Genomic DNA, 21761 nt, shown 5'->3' with positions numbered 1-21761 from the left:
AGGGTCTGGGGGCAAGATATCTTTTTCTTCAATCCTTCCTGTCACAGAATATGGGCTCCGGAGGGATAGGTGTATCGGTGAGGTGAATAGAAGATTCTGGCAATGGTGCCATTGTGAGGGGTTTGGATTCCTTGACCACAGTCCACATTTCAGAGAGAGCAGACTGTTGGGAAGGGATTGCCTCCACCTTGCCTGGAAAGGAAAGAAGCTTTTCTCAGCCAGAATGGCTGACCTTCTTGACAGGGCTGTCCTTAACTTTGGGAAGGCTGACTTTTGCAAACTGAGAGAATTGGTCAGTCAGTCAATTAGAGGGCTATACTCCCCCAGTAAAGGGAGTACATGAGGAATGGTCATCTCTCAAAAACATAATCCTTGAAGCACATAGCAAAGCCATACCATCTTGCAAGAAATGCAGTCAACGGGCAAGGAAGCTCCCAAGGCTGAATAAGGAATTGCTGGACCTCATTAAGCTCAAAATAGTAGCCTACACCAGCTGAAAGCATTACTAAAGAGGATTTACTCTGCACTCGCCAACACCTGTAGAGAGTAGTCGAGAAAAGCCAAGGCACAAACCAAACCCAGGCTACCTACAGGAATCAAGGACAAAAAAAGGCCTTCTTCAGATATGTGGGAAGTCAGAAAAAGAACAAAGATAGCACTTGGCCCCTGTGAGATCCAACAGGACAACTGACATCCGGCCAATCTCTAAATTCATTTTTTGCATCAGTTTTTCACCCTCCCAAGGGGATCACATTGTTAGGAATGGCACAAACCAATCCAGAAGCGGGTGATGAGCCCAAAATAGATGTGGATCAGGTGAGGGAACACCTTGAGAAACTGGACGCTTACAAGTCCATGGGCCCAGATGGAATGCACCTGAGAGTCTTGAAAGAGCTCACAGACATCATTGCATCCCCTTTGGCAGAGATATTTGAAAATTTGTGGTGCTCGAGTGAGGTCCCAGATAACTGGAAAAGAGCCAACATGGTCTCTATGTACAAAAAAGGGAGGAGGGATGACCCAGGAAAATATACACCAATCAGCCTCATGTCCAACCGTGGAAACATCCTGGAGAAAATTGTCGATGGATCCATCAACACTAGACTAACAAAAGGCAAGCTTCTGAATGCCAGCCAACATGGATTTGTGACTGGCAAGTCTTGCCTGACCAATCTTATTTCCTTCTATGACCAGGTAACATGTGTCCTAGACAAGGGAGATAACATGGATGTCATATATCTGGATTTCAAGAAAACCTTTGACCTAGTTCCCCATGATGTCCTCATGGTTAAGCTGGGGAACTGTGGCCTTGATCATCATATGGTCCAATGGCTAGGCAACTGGCTATGGGATTGGACCCAAAGAATAATAGTTGATGGGAGCAAATCAACGTGGTGCATGGTGACCAGTGGAATCCCTCAGGGGTCGGTACTTGGGTCGGTACTCTTTAATATCTTCATCAATGATCTGGATTCAGGAGTCAGATGTGAACTGGCCAAGTTTGCGGATGATACCAAATTGTGGGGGAGGCCAGTCACACCGCAGGACAGGCTAGAGATACAGGCTGACTCAGACATGCTGTCAAGGTGGGCTGACCAAAACCTGATGGCCTTCAATGCAGAGAAGTGCTGCACCTCAGTAGGAAGAACCCCCAACATACTTACAGGCTCGGCAGTACTACGCTCGCTAGGACCATGACCAAAAGAGACTTGAGAGCCTTGACTGACCACAAGATGAATATGAGCCACCAATATAATGCTGTGGCTGGCAAAGCTAACCAAACTCTGGCATGCATCCACTGATGCATCTCAAGCAAAACCAGGAAAGTCATCCTCCCGCTTCACTTGGCCCTGGTGAGATCACAGCTGGAGTAATGCATCCACTATTGGGCCCGCCACTTCAGGAAGGATGTGGAGAAGCTTGAGAGAGTCCAGAAGAGAGCCACTTATATGATCCAAGTCCTGGAGGGCAGGCCATACAAAGAGAAGCTGAGGGACTTGGGACTCTTCAGTCTGGAGAAGAGAAGGCTCACGGGGGACTTGGTGGCAGCCTACAGTTACATAAGAGGGGTGCATCAGGACCTGGGAGAACAGCTGTTCACCAGAGCTCCCCAAGGGATGACAAGGTCTAATGGCCATAAACTCCAGGAAGGCTGATTTAGACTAGACAAAAAAAAAAAAGAAAAAGCTCTTCATGGTGTGTGTGTCCAGGGTCTGGAACAAACTTCCCCCAAAGGTGGTGCAAGCGCCTACTCTGAACTCTTTCAGAAAACAGGTGGATATATTTTTTGCTGGGGTCACTTGATCCCAGCTAACTTCCCACCTATGGCAGGGGCGCTGGATCTCATGAGATCCCTTCCAGCCCCTAATGTCTATGAAAAAAGACAAAAAAGAATATAGTAAATTGTATTTAAATAGGAAACAAGGGAAGTGATTTTAGAATGAGGGAAAAGACACAAGACAAGGAAAAAACACATGAAACATAACTAAAAAAAGAAAGGGCACATGCTGCACAAACTGGAAAGAGGAAATCCACAGAAGAGAAAAGAGTGAGAGATGGAGATGAAAGGAGGGGAGGAGAAGGGGTCAGAAGTGAATAATAGAAGACCGAAATCATGAAAAATGTATTAGTAAGAGGCTTCATAGCCTGAATCATTTTGCAGTTCAGAGGGATATTTAAAATACTCAGATGGGGCCTAATTGCTCCCATGGAAGTTAGTGCCATTGGGCTCCTCTACACGTGCAGGGAGCCTGCTCGGATGCACTGTAATTCCTATACGTCGGAGCAGACTTGATTAAGATTGAGTCTGCTGGAGCGTGGAAATTAACGCGCTCCAGTAGCCTCCAGTGCCACATGTATCAGTGTCCCCATGCCAAAAAATGGTGGCAGGGTGCTTTAAACTAAAGTTTGTTCAACTAAAGCTCCGGGAGCTTTTAATTAGCGCAGCTCTGGTAGCTGTGCTAATTAAAGCACCCCTGCATTCCTCCTGAGCATGTGTATACATGCTCATTGAGCTTGGGGAAAAGTTTTATCTGTTTTATCTCCTTCTGCCAAGTGCAGCAGTCTCTATTTTGACTGCCATTCATTTTTATGTAAACAATTAGACCACTGATGAACCTGAATGAAATCCAGTTCTTAGCTGTTTGTGTTGAATTACTTCATCCTACCAGTGATGAGCAAGTGTTCTTTCTAACTGGCCAGCCAAAGTACAAATGCTTGATTTTTCTCCCATTTATGCTCCCTTTTACATTGTTGGGAGGAGAATCATAGTGTGTTATCAGTCTTTCAAAGTAAAGGAATGGCCAGGTCACACGCTAATGTGTAGTCTGTTTTAACTTTGTTTCAATCAATTTGAAATAAATAAAATCAACATAAGGGCAAAGAGCAAGAGTACCAGCAAGTAACAATTCAGTAAAAAAGGGCAGAGTTATGTTCCAGTAGACTGTGCTAGCAAAGAGACTGGAAACCAACCACAGGAAGTGATACTATATAAAGCAACTGACAAACCCCACCCTGAATAACTGTGTGCAACAATGAGAACTACCCAGCAGGAAAGCTATACAGAACAAGCATGAATCAATCCATTTATTTTTCCCATAAAGATAGAATTTTGGACCTTAATTAGACCAAGAGGGTGATCTTTCAGTCCTGCCCATTTTATTTAAGGCCCTGGTAAAAAACGTAGAGAGTGCTGAATGCAGCAGTGCAGGTGCAGATCTATGAGCTGGCAGAACTATGTAGAGAGCCCTTGGAATGTTCTGTGTGTCTCTAAGCTCACATGGAGGAGTCACAGGGGGCTCTCTGAACTTCAATATGTATATGAGGTTTGGGAAAGGGTTGACATAGTCAGCTGATCTAAGTGAGTGGACATAAATAAGTAGCACATGCTTATCAGACACATATTCCAGCCAAAAAATCAGTCTGTTACTGGTCTGTAGCTGTAATAGGATTCAGTTTCTTGGTAAAGTGTTGCAAACTCTAGCACCCAGCTGAGACCTACTAGGTGTTCTGGCTTCCCCATTTATTACTTCCATTACACTCTCTTGCCATGTCTTTGTTGGTAATTATTATAAATTTAGGAAGCAGCCCTTGGTTGCTGGAGTGATACCCAGTGTAGATCTCTCCCCCACTTATCACAGGACTACCCATTTCTGTCTGGCCCAGTCAGTGCCTTGAATTAGTGATCTTGCCAGCAGCTGCCTGCTGGCCTCCCAGATTCACTTCAGTCAATCGCTGTCTTGACACCTGATGAGGCCTAAACCAGTCTTGACTCTCCTGGCTTACAGATTAGTTCCACAGCCTTCCCATACCCACCAGCAATCTGGGCCAGCAGTTCTAGGGGTGCAGTTCCATGGCCTTAACAAGCCAAACTAGTGATGTGAAGGAGTAGGCTGATGAAAAAATGCAACATGCAACAGGTCTGAGCCTATCTACCTAGCCTTTCAATAACATCCCTCCTTAGCCTACTCAAGGTATCTTGCTACCTCCTCTCCAGCTGGTGCATGTTGTGGGGCCTGGTATCCCACATTCAGAAAGTCCTGGCACAGGGCTGGGAACCCTCAAACCTGCTTCCGCATACACCCAGGCCTGAGAGCCCTCAAATCCAGAAATGTACTCCATGCCCTCATGCTAGGCACCCTCACTAGCCTCGTATTTTCCCCAAAGTAGCAACCCCATGGCTCATGGCTTCTCTTGCCCAGAAGGTAAGAAATAAACATGAAGAGTTCAAAAGGAAAATAACTCAGCAACAAAGGGACCTTTTCCCTTAGCTTTGCCCCAGATACAGCCTACAACCTGATTCATTTTGTAGTCCCTGGGAAAGCAGTCCTTTGCAGGAAGCTCTTTTCCTTATGACAGTATGGCAATGCTGCACTGCTCTGACTCTGGGGCCTGGTTTATAGAGGCAGTCTTTGACTTACAATGTTTTGAGTTACAATGTTTCGCACTTACAATGTTTATAAATTGACACCCTGTTTCAATTTTATGAAGTCAGTTTTGACTTTAAAACACTTGATCTGATGTGACACCACACCAGCAAACAAGTTTGCTGTGTCGCTCATCTCCCTGGAGAACATCTGTCCAAACTTCCTTGGACATTTTCTTTAAGAAAGCAGACAAGACTCCAGAAGAACCTGGAGCCAAGACTCCTGAGAAGACTCCAGCCAAGAACTCTTCAAAAAGTCCAACCAAGAGCCTTTCAAAAAGTCCAGCAAAGTCACCTCTAGAGAGTCCAGAGAAGAGCCATGTGCATAATCAGAGGTCAGGAAAACAGACCTTATGATGACAGGCTGAGAGCCATGGGGCTCTTTAGCCTGGAAAAGTGCAGGCTCAGGGGTGATCTGATGGCCACCTATAAGTTTATCGGCGTGACCACCAGGATCTGGGGGAACATTTGTTCACCAGAGCGTCCCAAGGGATGACGAGGTCGAACGGTTATAAACTACTGCAAGACCATTTCAGGCTGGACATAAGGAAGAATTTCTTTACTGTCCGAGCCCCCAAGGTCTGGAACAGCCTGCCATCGGAGGTTGTTCAAGCACCTACATTGAACCCCTTCAAGAGCAAATTGGATGCTTATCTTGCTGGGATCCTATGGCCCCAGCTGACTTCCTGCCCTGCCCTTTGGGTAGGGGGCTGTCCCTTCCAGCCCTAATGTCTACGAAATCTATGAAACCTCAAAGAAGTCCTTCCAAATCAATATGATTGCTATTTACAATATAAGTACACTATTGTAGCTATATTATTCATCTGTAATTGATTGAGTACAAAATTCTGGGGTAGGTAAGTGCAAAGTCCTGCACTTAGGAGAGAATAATCCCATGCACCGGTAGAGGCTGGGGATTGACTGGCTAAGCACCAGCTCTGCAGAAAAGGACCTGGGGGTTACAGTGAACAATAAACCAAATATGTGTGCCCTTGTTGTCAAGAAGGCTAATGGCATACTGGGCTGCATTAGTAGGAGAGAAGATTGAGGGAAGTGATTATTCCGCTCTACTTAGCATGGGTGGGGACACATCTGGAATACTGTGCCTAGTTTTGGGCCCCCCAACTATGGAAAGGATGTGGATAAATTGGAGATAATTCAGTGGAGGGTAACAAAATGATTAGTGATGTGATGTGGAACATGGCTTCTCAAGAGAGACTGAGGGAACTAGGCTTATTTAGCCTACAGAAGAGAAGACTGAGAGGGGATTTAGTAACAGCCTTCAACAGCCTGGGTGGTTCCAAAGAGGATGGAGTAGACTATTCTGGCTGTGTGTGCTGGTGGCTGGGGGAGGTGGGATGGTGCACAAGGTGCTGGAACCCCATCAAGCCTGACCTTCCACAAGCCTACCTGGGCTTCCACAGTCCCCACCACCTTCTCTGGTCACCAGACATGTATACGTCCATGATTTTCTTATTCACAATGAGACATTTGCCCCAAACAAGCTAATATATATTGGAGGTAGTCTAAGATGCCACATTCAAATTTTTACATGAAAGAAAATTGGGCACATGTACATGGTGACACAATTAGATTAGACAAATGATAATTTCTCATCATTTTTGTCACGTGTACATGGCCCCACCATAATTTGTACAAGTACCCTGGGAGGGTAGTAAAAGACAGGAGCAGGTTACCCAGAGAGGTGGTGGAATGTCTATCCTTGAAGGTTTTTAAGACCTGGCTAGACAAAGCCTTGTCTGGGGTGATCTAGTTGGGAATGGTCTTGCTATGAGCATGGGGTTAGACTAGATGACCTCCTGAGGTCATTTCCAACCCTAATGTTCTATGATTCTGTGCTTTAGCATCCAGTCAGGTCTTCATAGTGGACACAAGAGTTAGTACGGTTAACATACATACATACATAGAGCTAACCTACAGTTTTAGCACAATGCAATTTCTCAGCATGCATAAACCAGCTCTCTGTGAAGTTGGTTTATTCACTTTGGCAGTCAAATCACAATGCTAAAATAAAACAATAAATTAAAACAATAACAATAAAGCTGCAGTGAAAGATTTTCAAACATACATCACTGGTAGATTCAGTTTCTCAGTCTTTATATTTTCTATTACATTCATACTGAATTTCTTTTTTTTTTTTTTTTCTTACATTCTTTCTTTTTCTCTCTAAGTCATCCACATGAACATCTGCATAGAATGCCTCTGAGCCCCTGTTATGGTCATTCTTATTTCCTCTCAATTGCCCCAGGTTTATGGTCATGGTTGGAAAGATCTGTAATACCTTATTTTTCAGTTGTGCTATCCTTGAACCCAACTTCTCTTGTGTCAATAATACACAAATAATGTACGCATCTTTTCCCTCCAACATCAGTTTGTTAGCTTCTCATAGGGAGTAAGGCAAAGACAGGAAAATCAGCTTCTTGGAAACCTCATCCTATTTCCAAATCCCCAGTTCCAAGAATATACTGATGCCAGGTAAAAGATTTTAAACTAAATTAAAATATAAAACTATGTCAAACTCTGGCTTTACTCAGTTTCATCACTTTGGCAGGCAGGATCAGTTCTCCTCAGGCTGCATCACATTCATCAAGCATGCTGTGTTTCATTCCACCTGGTCCCCTCTCCCCAAACAAATTATAGTCTTTTGAAGAAAATGAATCACAGGTCCTCAAGGATATTTACATTTATAAAACGAATAAAATAAAACTAACCAAATAATAACAATAATAAATTAATAAAAGCAAAACAAAGAATAATATGTTTTAGCATATATTTTAAAAAAACTCCTTCAGTTCGTGGAAATTATTGTGGGGGGGGAGGCTTTTCATCAAAAGGTTACAAGGACAATTGTGGACAAAAATGTGGGGAAACAATTCTGAAAAATAAAAGGTATTTCTTTTAATCACAACTTTTCTTCTTCTTCTTCTTCTCCTTCTCTTGTATACTTTATTTTCCCCGCTACCCAACATTAACATGGTGAAGCCACACAACTGCTTTATGGTTGATGCTTTCCAGGTCCTCACCCTGGTTGCACAAGTGTGCTGCTCACGTGAGGAGTGTGCATCACCACACTCAACTCACATATTGGACTGTCCTTTAAGCCAATCTAATAGAGTGTGGCATTGAAGTATCCAGCTCCAGAATGAATCATGTTCAGTTTAATTTATAAGTTGTGGTGGAGCTCATACCCAGATGGATAGGGTGTTGGGTTGCTTATGAAGCACTTGAGATGAGAATTAGGTTCATCCCACTTTTTGTGGTATCATTCAAATGATCATAGGGCACTGCTCCCACTTCCACACTGTTGCAATGGTGCCCATACCTCCCATCTAAACAAGTTTCTCAACTTCAGTCACTTATGTACTGTTTGCTCCAAGACTTCACTTGGTGCTCCTGGTTTTGTTGGGCATGCTGAGCAAACATGTTTTAACAAAACCAGGGCCAGTGTTCGGTGGCTTCAATTGTAGGAGTCTTACTTGTGATGCAAAGTAATCTTATATGCTCATTTCTGATTCTTAGGGTGGTCAAGAATTGGAACAGGGTAGCTAGAGAAACTCTGGAATCTCCATCCTTAGACTTTTTCAAAAGTAGGTTAGACAGACTTGGTTGGAATGGTTTAGTCAGGGACGATCCTGCCTTGAGCAGGGGGCTAGGCTCAATGACCTTGTGAGGTCCCATCTAGCCTTCCTTTCCTACAAGCCTATTATTCAAGTTGGATACTAAGGCTGCTCAGAATCAACAAAGCAGCCAAGTTCATGACAGAAAGATTTATGCAATCTGAAGAGAAACCAGAGTATAAATCTGAACTATAATGCTGTATGCCTCTGGCTTGACTGTGCCTATATCGTTTTTCAAGCCTATTGCTTTTTCTTCAGACAGCTTGTTGATGCTGATGAGCAATGATGCTTTGGACCCAGTAATAAACAGTGCTCCATCTGTTGATACAGAAACCACTTTAATTATCATTACCTTCTGTTTAATACTCCTTAAGCTCAAACATCCTTCTCTCTTGTTTTTGTCATCAGTGGCAGTGTCATCAAATAATTTTACTTTCTGCTGTGGTCTTATACACAAATATCACCAACTGAGCTATTACATTCTTTGATTCATCAACTTGGAGTAATATGTCACATTAATTCATGTCCTTTTCCAGGTGTTATAAGGCAGTCAGTGATTCAGCTTTCCTAGTTGCTGTATTTGCACACAATTATACATCATTAACTGAATGTTACACTGAAAATACAGTGTAATTTTCCTTTCACTTACACTAGTTTTAAATCAGCACAACTTCATTCATTGCAGTAGAAATGTAATTTATCTATGTGGGTAAGCAAGAAGAAAAATCAGGTCCTAAATATTTTGAGCCTGCTTTTGAGTTGTTTAAGTTAGGGCTTCATTCATGACTGCCCCATCCACAAATACCAGACGGCAGGTTGCAAGTGCATTGTGAAAGCTGCCCCAAAGGATAGCTTTGAATTCCCTTAATGGAGAGAAGTAGTTAGCCATGTTAGTCTGCAGATAGGCAGAAAGCAGGGTGCAGTGTGGCAACTTACAGACTAACTTGTTCAGAGAGGCATGAGCTTTCCTAGACTATAGCACACTTTGTCAGTTGCTTTTCTCTTTATAGTTTTCAAATATGGCCTGCTAAGTGGATAGTTAAGTCTAGGTTACTGCCTTTCCAATTTCTCTCATGCTGCAGTGAAATAACATTCTAGAAAATCAGGATAGTGTTGGTCTGGCATGAGGAATATACACGCTCCTGCATAAACTTAGGCAGCCAAGCTTCATGGTCTCCAAGCTTCCTGAAAGCCAACAATTGATTTATATTTCAAAGGTTCAGCTCCATGACCCAAGAGCCTAATAAGCTTGGTTATCTCAAAACCAATTACCCACAAGCCTCAGCAACCTTCCCCCATTCCCTGCCAGGATCAGTGATGACTACAGTGAGGAAGGGCAGCTGCCTGAACTTCAAACAACAGCTTTGTAATAGTCTTCTCTCTACAACACCTTACCTACAGGGTAGAAACAGGTGCTGCAGCCCCTTGTGTCTCTAGTTTTCTATAAACAAGGCTGGCCAGTTCTGACCCTCCTTTTTCTCCCTAAGAACATAATTGATCAAAGGTATAAATGTTGACCAAGTGTACAAAGGTTTGTACGCCCCTCTCCAATAGAGGGAAATATTGTCAGAGCAGTGTCCTGTGCAGGGACACATCAGCCCAGTGGCCATCTCCATCCCCTATAGAGTCAGATCCAGTTATTCAATTACTTAACTATATACCAATTTATTATTACAACAAAACCATAAAAGGGTAAGGAGATATATATATATATATACACACACACACACACACACACACATACACACACATATATATATATACACATAAATATGTACAAACTTACAAAACAATAAACCCTATACAATATACATATAGACACCCAATTTTTATTCAAAAATACAAATGAACATAAAACAACCCAGAACAAAGAATATTGATTGGGCAACCTTATAACTTTATTAATATACAAACTGTTACTTCAACTTATTCACATACAATATAAGACAGTCTACAAATATAACAAGCAATCCTTGTTATAACCTGGGTGTCCTCCAGGGCAGGGGCTCCACTCCCAAGGTACCACTACAGGAAAGAAGGTCAGGGGAAAGAAAAGAGGGAGACCCCAAAGACTCCTAAGCCCCCCTCTATCACCCAAGAGCAGCCCACGTGGTGCCCGTTCACAACCCTGAGGGTCCCTCCTCTGTGGGGACCCTCTCTCCAGGGTAACTTACTACTCCACAGTCCTGGAAGGCTGCCTCCCATCCTTCGGGTTGAGCTCTTCTCCCTGCCAGGCTTCTCTGCTGCCTGGCTCTGCTGCTGCTGGCTTAAGGCCTCATACACCGCTGCATGTAGTGGGCACTTTGCCTACTTCACCCTGTGCAGCACTGGGGCTTGGGCCCCTCCTGGACTTTCTGTGCTGCATTGCCTGTACTCATGCCCTGGCCACTTGCCAGGGGTTGCAGACCCGAGCTGCTTTGAGTGCCTCCCAAGGACTGAGCCCCATGCACCGATATGTGCATCATGCCCTGGCCGCTTGTGAGGGTTGCAGACCCAAGCTGCCTTGAGTGGCTCCCAGGGTCTGAGCTCTGTGTGCCACTCTGCACACCGAATGAGGCTCAGGCCAGTGAGTCTTTGGGGCTCTTCAGGGCAACTGGCAATGCCCACTGGGAAGTTCTCCAAGATCTTCTCTGCCCCTTCTTCCTTCTTTTCTGTTCCTTTGACATGTCTTCTCCCTCTCGTGCTGGGCACACAGCTCCTTTTATCTGCATCAGAGGCTCCACCCGTGACGTCTGGTCGGACCTACAGAGCGCAGGCTACAATCAGGTCCAGGAGGCTCTTTGCCCCCACTTTGTGCAAGGGGTTGTGCTGCCTCCTCAGCCCTTATCTGATTGGTGGACAGGTTCCACCAATCACAACAAAGATTCTCTGAGCCCATTTGAGCCTGGCTGAAGTGGCAAGCCCGCCACACTAAGAAGAGAGAGATGCAAGGAGACATAATATATTCCATCTACAGGCCAGAGATGGAGACCTTTATCCTCCTCCTCCTATCTAAATCTTCTTGCTGCATCAATTCCAGCTGCATTACCAGCACAGTGATCTGTTTGTCACAGAGTAGAGGGTGCTGAAAAGGAGGGGCGGGGTGGGAGGGGGGGAGAAGGAGAGAGCAAGCGAGCAAGCAAGCACATATTGGTGTCTGCAGGTGTGAGAAGCAAAATTATTTTGTTTTTCTGGTACATTATGGGACTTAACTCCATCATCTCTGATGAGAAACCATTCCTCACACTCTGCCTATAATGTAGAACCATTGAGAAGTAAGGCTGGAACAGCCTTCAGAGGTCATCAGGTTCAACACCCCACCAGAGGCAGGATCATCCCTGTCCAAACAGCTCTTTATAAAACATTTATTTCCTGTATATCTCCTGATAGCTTTCTTACACATCTGCATGTTTCCTCTTATTTCAGTGCTATGTTCCCTAGCTGTATTTTAAATACTACATTACAATCTGTTGTGTATATCCAGAGACTCAGCACCAGGTATGGTTCTCTACTCAGTCTTAATTTCTTGGCACACTAAAAAACATTGAAACTCACTTCAGTGGAAGGAGTCATATGTTTTTGGCCTCTCTAAAACTGAAATTAACAATAACTATAAGGTTATTACTAATAATGGTCCTTCCCACCTCACATGCATAGCATGTAATTCCAATTTTCCCTGGTTCATATCTACCCAGAGAGGCTTTTTAGACTGCAGTGGCTCACCCAGAAACAAAGGCTAGACAAGCAAAAAAGTCAAGTCAAAATACATTTCTCCTCACAGTACAGCTTTAATCAATACTCAGATGTGAGTAGAATAGAGGCATCAACTTTGCTAACTGTAGATATTTCCTTTTATTCAAAAGTAGCTACATCCAGAGTTCACCTCTTCAGTTCACCTCAGCAGCAGGCAACATGGATGTAGGTAAAGTAGAAACCAACAGTGCTGATTGAAGCAGAAACTGAGACTTTTGGGAGCTTGAGAACATTATGTATTCTGCTGTGGGCATAGCAGTAGGAGTTCTGTGTTAGTAGCTCTCCTTGCTGCTAGCATAAAATTACCATCACAGTAACACTAAAATTGCTAATGGGTCAGGCCCCTCCTAGGCTCAACTTCTAGCCATTTTTTGCTCATCCTGTGTTATGGTAGAATACAAACTCTTATCAGGTTTCTGGATGTGTCAGAGTATGAGACTGAGAGATTCCATATGCATGCACACACGCACTGGGTTACAGCATAAAGGACACTCAGAGACCCGTTCTGACTACTTGTATGGTAGAAGAGCAAGAGGGACAAAAGATAAGGGATGGAAAAGAAACCTCTCTAAAACTTGCCTCCCCCTCTTATGTATCTTTGTGGGAACAACATTTCCTGAATATTTATTTAAAAAAAAAAAAAAACAGGTAAAAATGAGTGGGTAGGAAACAAGCTAAAGTGAGAATTGAAAATCACCCTGCAAAGCAGCATCTCAGAGCTTTGACTGCCTTTGACAGGGTCCTTACTAAGCAATCAACTCTCTGTAACAGGCCTTATGTCACAGTAGGGGCATGCACAGAAGGACTGACAGTATGCTATACCCATTACCCAGCTATGCTTGTAGTGCTTATAGATTTACTATTGACCTGTTTCACACAGCATGGGATATAGTATACAGTTTATGTGCAGTGCTGATACGTTACATGGCTCTTGCACATTAAAATGTATTTAAAACATATGTTCATGGTTCAACCCTGGTCCCTCTTGGTTAAGCTTACTGTCCCAAGTGCTGTCTGCTATGTGAGAATGACAAATCTGAATAATCTGATGCTACTTTTGGTATTGGTTTTAGCACCACAGAACCCTTCATCACCTTCTTAATCCTCAAAAAAAAAATGCCTAAAAACAAAGGTCCAAATTTTAATTTTGATCTGTTTTCCTGCAGTATAACTCCATTGATTTCATGTTAATCTTAAATCACACCAGTGAAATCAAGTGAGATCAGTCTCCTGTATGTGAATAACACATACATAAATATGCTTCAGCTCACCGTCCACTAGAATATACAGTGATTAAGAAATTACAATGCAAAGCCTCTTTGGCAAAGCATATTGTAAACTGAAAGAACCAAGAAACTGTCAACATGTTTTAAGTACACCAGGACTCAGAAACAAGTTACATTACCTGGGTTGGGCTGAAGATACTCTATTGTCTTGGCCATTATTTCCATGACGGCCCTGCTGGTGACATCCACTTTCTGTAATGAGCAATATAAAATGAAGAGAGAAAAAGAAAAACAAAAGTGAGATTTTGCAGCAAACAGATTCTTATGTCTGTTCCTTTGAGGACTGGTGATATGGGAAGCAATTCTGCCAGGTAAGTACCTGCCAAACTGCTCTATTTACAAACAAGCCATCCTTGAGTTGATAGACTTTGTCCCCTCAAAATATCCTATATCTCAAAATCAATGAGAACAGACTAGTGACTCAAAGAGAAAAAGCAATGACTCTTCAAGAGGAAACATAGGTAATCCATGCAATTGTCATCTCTAGGTATATTCCACACATTTGACCATTCAATAGCCCTATAGTTGGTCTCTTCAGGAGAAATAATTCATGTGATCCTGTCACACCAGGACGTCATGCACTAATATAATGTCTAGAGATGACTAGAGACCCTCTGGGTTAAAATTCATGGGGAACACGGCACAGGGGACACAACGGTGGGAGACTACTACAGACTTCTGACCCAAGATCAAGAGCTTGACCAGAAGTTCACCAGGGAATTGGCTGAGGCTGCACGCTCCCAGTGTATGGTTGTCATGGGAGACTTCAACTCCCCAGACATTTCATGGGAAGAGCGCTTGGCCAAATCTGAGTGGTCGCAAAGCTTTCTCTTGTGTGGATAAGCTCTATCTGACACAAGAAATCGACAGGCTGACAAGAGGTAAAGCACTGCTCGACCTGGTTCTGGCAACGGGGGATAATCTAATCAGTGACCTAATGATTGAAGGGAAGCTGGGTGACAGTTACCAGGAGACCACTATCCTATGCTCTAGGATAGAACACTATCTGCAGCCCACAGACCACGATCCTATGCTCCTTATTCACGTGGGCACCAATGACACAGCTCGGAGCACTCACAGCCGGGTCATGAGGCGCTACAGGGATTTGGGAGTGGGGCTAAAGGGTCTGGGGGCACAGGTGGTGTTTTCTTTGATCCTCCCAGTCTCGGGCTATGGGCTGAGGAGGGAGAGGAGGATCCACATACTCAACCAAAGACTGTGGTGCTCGTGTCATTGGGAAGGCTTTGGCTTCCATGACCACAGCCCACTCTTTGGTGAGAGAGGCAGTGAGCTGCTGGGAAGAGATTGCCTCCACCTCTCTCCCCTGGGTAGGAGGCTCTTCTCAGCCAGACTGGCTGACCTGCTCCACTGGGCTTTAAACTAAGCCTGCCGGGGTACGGGGGGACTACTGCCACTGCTGGCCCACAGAGCAACCCTTGCAAAGCCAGCAGACCAAGGCACTTAAGGGAGCCCACCCTTGCCCCAGCCCTGGTACAATCTGTGAGCAAGGCAAGAGCCCCCAAGGGGACACTTGCCTGCCTGTACACAAATGCCAGGAGCTTGGGGAATAAGCAGGAGGAGCTCATCCTCCTGCTCAATGCAAATAATTATGATGTCATTGGGATAACGGAGACCTGGTGGGACTCCACCCATGACTGGACCTTGGGCATAGTTGGCTATACCCTGTACAAGAGGGATCGTGTAGATAAAAGGGGCAGGGGTATAGCTCTCCATGTTAAGGAAAGGACCAGGGTGGAGGACTGGAGACCCTCTGGGTTAAAATTCGTGGGGAACACGGCACAGGGGACACAATGGTGGGAGTCTACTACAGACCTCCCACCCAAAGTCCTGAGCTTGACCAGGAGTTCACCTGGCAATTGGTTGAGGCCGCATGTTCCAGGACCATGGTTGTCATGGGTAACTTTAATTACCCGGACATCTCGTGGGAGGATCACTCAGCAAAAACTGAGCGGTCGCAAAGCTTCCTCTCGTGTGTGGATGACCTCTACCTGACTCAAGAAGTCTATGGGCCAACAAGAGGCTCGACCTGGTACTGGCTACAGGGGACGACCTAATCAGTAACCTAGTGATCGATGGGAAGCTGGGTGGCAGCGGCCATGAGCTGATCACCTTCACCATCCACCATAAAGCTGGCAAGTCAGCCGGCAACATGGAAGTCCTTGACTTCAGAAAAGCTGACTGTGAGAGGATGCACCCTAGGGGTGCCGTGAACTCCCCTAGCACTCCCTACCATGCCAAGCTGGTGTCAATGCACCCTCACCATCTCGCCTGCCACATCTTTGATGTTAGTATTGTTTAAGGGAGGCTGCCTTTTGTCTTCTTTGACACGGTGCCCTGATGTATCCCCGTCTGTGCTCTGTCTTAGGTGACTCGGTGCACTTAAGGCTTAGGGGCTACGTGTGGCTCCAACCACCCCTGTACTATGCCCCAAGCCTCGCCAATGTACCAGATGTTGTCTGGTCAATTCTGCCCTTGGCACCCTCATGGGCGCCCCTTGGCTCATCTTACAATTGCCCATGCCCTCACAGGTTCCCTGGGCTTGTCTCAATTGCCTGTGCCCTCATGGGTTCCTTGGGCTTGTCTCACAATGGCCCAGGCCCTCACAGACGCTCCCTGGCTTGTCACAGAATGACCCGTGCCCTCGCAGGCTCTCTGGCTTCTCTCACAATGACCTGCACCCTCACAGATGCTCCCTGGCCTCTCTTTTCTCACAATTGCCCATGCTCCCCACGGACGCTCCCTGGCCTCTCTCGCAGTTGCCCACGCCCTCACAAATGCACACTGGGGCCTTCTCTTGCGACCTTGTCCACACTGGGGCCTTCCCCCATGACCGTGCCCGCACTGGGGCCTCTCACAATTGGGGCTCAGGTGGCCGTAGCCGTGCCTGGCCCCTAATCCCCTCCTTGGGTCTTAAAGCAAGTGCTCTCTCTCACAATTGGGCCTCAAGTGGCTGTAGCTGTGGCTGGCCCTCAAATCCCCTCCTCAGGTCTGAAAGTTCCTGTGGGGCTCAGGCAGCCTCTCCCTTACCTGGCCCCCAATCCTCTGCACCCCTTCTCAGGGCTGGGGTCAGTGCACCCCTGAATGTTGTGCCCTTTCTGGCATCGGGGTCCCCACACTACTGTGGAGCCCCTATGAGCCTCCAACCCCTAATAGCCTCACCCAGTCCTCTGGTTATATAAAACTTCAAACAGAAAACTCAAGCTCCTGGGCTACAACGTAAACTCTAAGCCATCTGGCTAACCATCATTCAAATCCCTACCAGGGCTTCCTCCACCTGGTATCCTCAAACAGAAGCTGCTCAGGCCATCAGACTTCTCTACTCTGCTTACTGCAGCAGAGCTCCTTCTTCCTTGGCTGCTAGCGGGGAACTGCCTCCCTGGCCTGAGCCTGGATTACATTTATATAGGTCAGGCCCTGCCCCCTTCCGATCAGCTGACCAACTCCGGTTGTCCCGGCAACCGGTACCTGTACCCCTTTATAGGAGCAGGGCACTGAAGTGCCCTGCGACACAGACTTTGACAAGCTCATCAGGCTTGTCAGTCAGGCCCTAAGGGACTATGACCCCAGGGTGATGGGAGTTCAAGAGGAGTGGTTGCTCCTCAAGGAAGCGATCCCCAATGTACAAGCTAAGTCTATTCCATCTTGAAGGAAAGGCAGCAAGAGGGCACAGCAGCCCCCCTGGCTCTCCAGGGACCTAGCAGACCTCCTAAGGCTAAAAAGAAAAGCCTACCAAGGATGGAGGATGGGATTCATCTCCAAGGAGGATTATACTACACTGGTCCCATCCTGCAGGGAGCAAACCAGGAAAGGCAAGTCTGCAACTGAACTCCAACTAGCTTCGAGCATCAAGGACAATAAAAAGTCCTTTTTCAGACATGTGGGGAGCTGGAGGAAAAGCAAGGGCAACCTTGGACCCCTACTGAACTAGATGGGGCAATTGACAACTGACACTCAGGAAAAAGCCAACTTATTAAATGGGTACTTTGTGTCGGTCTTTCATCAGTCCCGTGGGACATCCATGCCCGCTACACAACAGGGAGGTCTGGGTGGGGGAGATCCCCTGCCCTCCATAAATGCTGACCTCGTGAAGGAACAACTTGAGAAGCTGGACACCTTCAAGTGAGCCAACCCTGACAATCTACACCCCAAGGTACTCAAGGAGCTGGCGAGCATCATAGCCCAGCCCCTGGCAAGGATCTTTGAAAACTCCTGGTGCTCTGGTGTAGTTCCTGAAGACTGGAAGAAGGCCAATGTGGTGCCAATCTTCAAGAAAGGGAGGAAAGTGGATCCGGCTAACTATAGGCCCATCAGCCTGACTTCTATCCTGGGGAAGATCTTAGAAAAGTATATTAAAGATGCCATCCTTAATGGACTGACTGACACCAACATCCTAAGGGATAGCCAGCATGGGTTTGTTGTGGGTAGGTCTTGCTTGACCAATCTCATTTCCTTCTATGACCAGGTGACCTATCACCTGGACAAGGGAGAAGAGATTGATGTCATATATCTTGACTTCAAAAAAGCCTTCAATCTGGTATCCCATGATCACCTCTTGGCAAAACTGGACAATTGTGGCCTTAGGTCCACCATGATCCACTGGCTGGGAAATTGGTTCCGTGGTCGGACCCAGAGGGTTGTAATTGATGGCAGTCACTCATCATGGTGTCCTGTGACCAGTGAGGCCATATTGTTCAACATCTTCATTAATGATGTGGACATTGGAGTTAGAAGGGGACTGGAGAAGTTCACCGATGACACCAAACTTTGGGGAAGAGCATCCATGCCTTGGGTTATCTGGCGAGTGATCCAGGCTGACCTGGACAGGCTCAGCAAATGAGCGGACAAGAACCTGATGGTGTTTAACACTGAAAAATGCAAGGTACTCCACCTTGGGAAGAAAAACCTGCAGCATCCTTATAGGATTGGCAGGGCTATGCTGGCTAGCACTAAGGAAGAAAGAGACTTGGGGGTCATCATTGACCACAAGATGAACATGAGCCTGCAATGTGATACTGCTGCTAGTAAAGCAAGCAAAATGCTTGCTTGCATCCACAGATGCTTCTCAAGCAAATCCCAGGATGTCATTCTCCCATTCTACTCGGCCTTGGTGAGGCTGCAGCTGGAGTACCGTGTCCAGTTTTGGGCTCCACAATTCAAAAAGGATGTGGAGAAACTTGACCGGGTGCAGAGGAGATCCACGCACATGATCAGAGGTCAGGAAAGCAGACCTTATGATGAGAGTCAGAGAACCATGGGGCTCTTTAGCCTGGAAAAGCGCAGGCTCAGGGGTGATCTGGTGGCTTCCTGTAAGTTTATCGGGATGCTTACCAGGATCTGGGGGAAAGTCTGTTCACCAGAGTGCCCCAAGGGATGACAAGGTCAAACTGTCACAAACTCCTCCATGACCATTTCAGGCTGGACATAAGGAAGAACTGCTTTACTGTCCGAGCCCCCAAGATTTGGAATAGACTGATGCCAGAGGTGGTTCAAGCACCTATTCTGAACGCCTTCAAAAGACATATCGATCTTTATCTTGCTGGGATCCTATGATCCCTGCTGACTTCCTGCCCCTGGGCCAGAGGGCTGGACTCAATGATCTTCTGAGGTCCCTCAAAAACAAAGCTCCAGAGTCTACTGCCCCTTTACTCTACCAATGAAAGCAACCTCAAATGATGCATTTCTGTCCATTTGTCTCACAAGGACCTATGTTCTTTCTTTTTGTGAACCATGGATGTGGAATAACCTCTATAAAATTTACAAAGCCACTGTGTCTTTCAAGGTGTGGAAGAAATCAAACTTCGCGTTGTGGTTGAATCAGAACTGACAGAGCCAGCTTTTCTTTATTTAAGGCTATACTGTGATCACAGGGAGAATGCCATACAGCAAGGGGAATCACCCACTTGTCTGTTTCAAAGGATTTCTCAGACTCTCCAAGTTTACAAGTGTATTTATACTAAAGACAGAGAAAGAGATAAAAAATACACCTTGGAGAAACAAAACAATAGTAAATTACACAGAAATTTAGAAAGTTTACTTAAACAAACTATCTATGCATAGGGCAAGATATCAAAATAACCCAAGGCATGCAGGAATGCGGATTCCTTATCTCAGAACATTTGAATTAAGCAGTATCAGCACTTCTGGTCTTTGTTTTTTTTCTAGTCAAGTAAGCTAATTACTTCTACATTCCCTAATTTTTTTTTCTACAAGTTAGATATTTATAGCCATTAGCTTTTCAACTTCTAGTTTTTCTTTCTCTTTACTTTCTGCTATTTCAACATACAAATTATATACTTCATTTCTGGTTGATGGTCTATTCTTCATTGGCTTAGCAGCATGGCTTAAGGAACATTGTATTATCATAAACACTAGGTATACTCCAATAAAAACAACAAACAATATCAACAAACTATGAATGACAGTAGAACCTAAGGAACTAAAAATAGAGCTAAACCAAGGATTCAAATTCCAGTTATCTGACTCATGCAATTTAGCTGCTTCTTTTCGAATATATTTACTTAAACACTGGATTTCTTTTGAATTATCGGGAATGTAAGTACAGCATTCTTTACCTATTAAAGCACAGACTCCTCCTTTGCTGGCTAGTATATAATCTAATGCAAGTCAGTTTTGCAATGTCATTTGCCTTATTTCCTTCATTTCTGTATTTATTTTACCAAAACTATCAGCAGTAGCATTAGCAATCTTTTCCAGAGATGCTGCAACTTTCTTTATCTTGGACATAGCTGTCAGAGAAAATTTTTGAGTATGTGCTGCCAGCACAGAAGAGGTTAACCTGACATGCGGGGTTGATTCTGTGAGTGGAAAATTCCAAGACTCACCCAGCCCTTGCCCCCTGGGTGACCTGCGGAGCTGTCAATCATTGTTGACCTACTTTCCCCACAGAGGCATGCTCAGATTGTGTCAGCTTCTGACTGAGAGCATGCTCAGTCAGAACCTGACATGAGGTAATCTGACTAGAAATTTCTCTGCGGAGAGGGTTCTGATTGGCTACCAAATTCATATAAAAGTTCAGTGAGCCCCTCCCTCGGGTGGAGATCATGTGGACTGGAGACAGAGGCTGCTGCTGCAGGGACTGTCTCTCAGTCAGGCTCTTGGGCCTATAGATCTCCTCTCTCGCCTCCTTTGCTGGTTGGTTTTTTGTATCACTCATTACCCTACGTTCTGACTACGCTTGCCTGGCTTCTGACTTACCTTCGTATTGACTATCGGCTACGATTTTGGATCACCCTTTGGACTCTGTTATAACCCGGTTCCGGATCATTGACCTCGGCTTTCTCCTTCGACCACCCGATTGTCCATTACCTTGGACTGGTGTCACGCGGTTCATCGTTTACGTGTTACAGTTTTTGTCCTGTTGTGTGTGTTCCCCATTAATGAGCTGTTGACCAGCGCTGGGACTAGGTCTTCGGACTGAACCTCATGGGCCAACAGACCCCTTTGTTGTTAATTGTTTGTGTTCCTAACTGTAACTGAAGACATCACTACCTATGCCAAAAGCGTAAGTCAGAATAAATCTGTTTGTGCTTTAACCCGCTCCAGGTCTGTATCTCCTGACTCTACGCCAATAATCCCACCTGTCCGTATCTGATTGCCACCCCAGCCCACCGTGACCTTGGGGCCCAATCCATTCAGTTCAGTTTTCCCCAACAATAGCTAAGCCTGCACCATAGCTGGGGAATATTATACCCCAAAATCTTTGATTTTCTGTAATTCCATGAACATTGTGAATTCTCCCTTTAGGTAAACAAGATCTCATAGTAAAAGCAGGACACGCTGTGGAGACTTAGCACGTTCCTCTCCAACCAGAGGGAAGATTTTTATAGGCCTTATCTCCACATACAAAATAGTGACCAGCTAATGCAGTATATCCACCTGTATTACAGCGTGGGGACATCATCCATTGCGAATAATAGCCTGAAAATTGACCTGCTGGGGAGTAGTTAGATATCCAGGAATTATTAGAAAACCAAGCACTATTTATTTTAAATTCTACCTCACACTTACTGACTCCTACTGCAACATGAGATCTTTTACAGGTCCAACAGAACTTTCCGGGGTGGCATAAGCTAATTGTACATATTCAGACCGGTTGCAACTTACATTCTGCCAGTTTTCGTTTCTATGAAAATCTGAATA

General features: G+C 45.2%; 1 protein-coding gene across 3 annotated transcripts in view; it reads right to left on the bottom strand.

Moving 5' to 3' along the window:
* Window positions 1–21761, bottom strand: part of SH3GL2 (SH3 domain containing GRB2 like 2, endophilin A1) — a 233710-nt gene that overhangs the window by 24903 nt on the left and 187046 nt on the right. For 2 of the 3 annotated variants that reach the window (XM_090038769.1, XM_090038768.1), the window contains one exon: window positions 13700–13772. The exons of the other annotated variant lie outside the window; for it this stretch is intronic. In XM_090038769.1, the coding sequence (XP_089894895.1) occupies window positions 13700–13772 (73 nt within the window). The remainder of the gene's footprint in view (window positions 1–13699; window positions 13773–21761) is intronic. 3 annotated transcript variants of the gene reach the window in all.

The sequence above is a fragment of the Crocodylus siamensis genome, chromosome 3 (assembly GCF_052110815.1).
Source record: "Crocodylus siamensis isolate JL-2025a chromosome 3, ASM5211081v1, whole genome shotgun sequence".
In the NCBI taxonomy this organism is placed as follows: domain Eukaryota; kingdom Metazoa; phylum Chordata; order Crocodylia; family Crocodylidae; genus Crocodylus; species Crocodylus siamensis.
The sequence above is the reverse complement of the archived record's forward strand: the minus strand, read 5'-3'. Positions and strand labels throughout refer to the sequence as shown.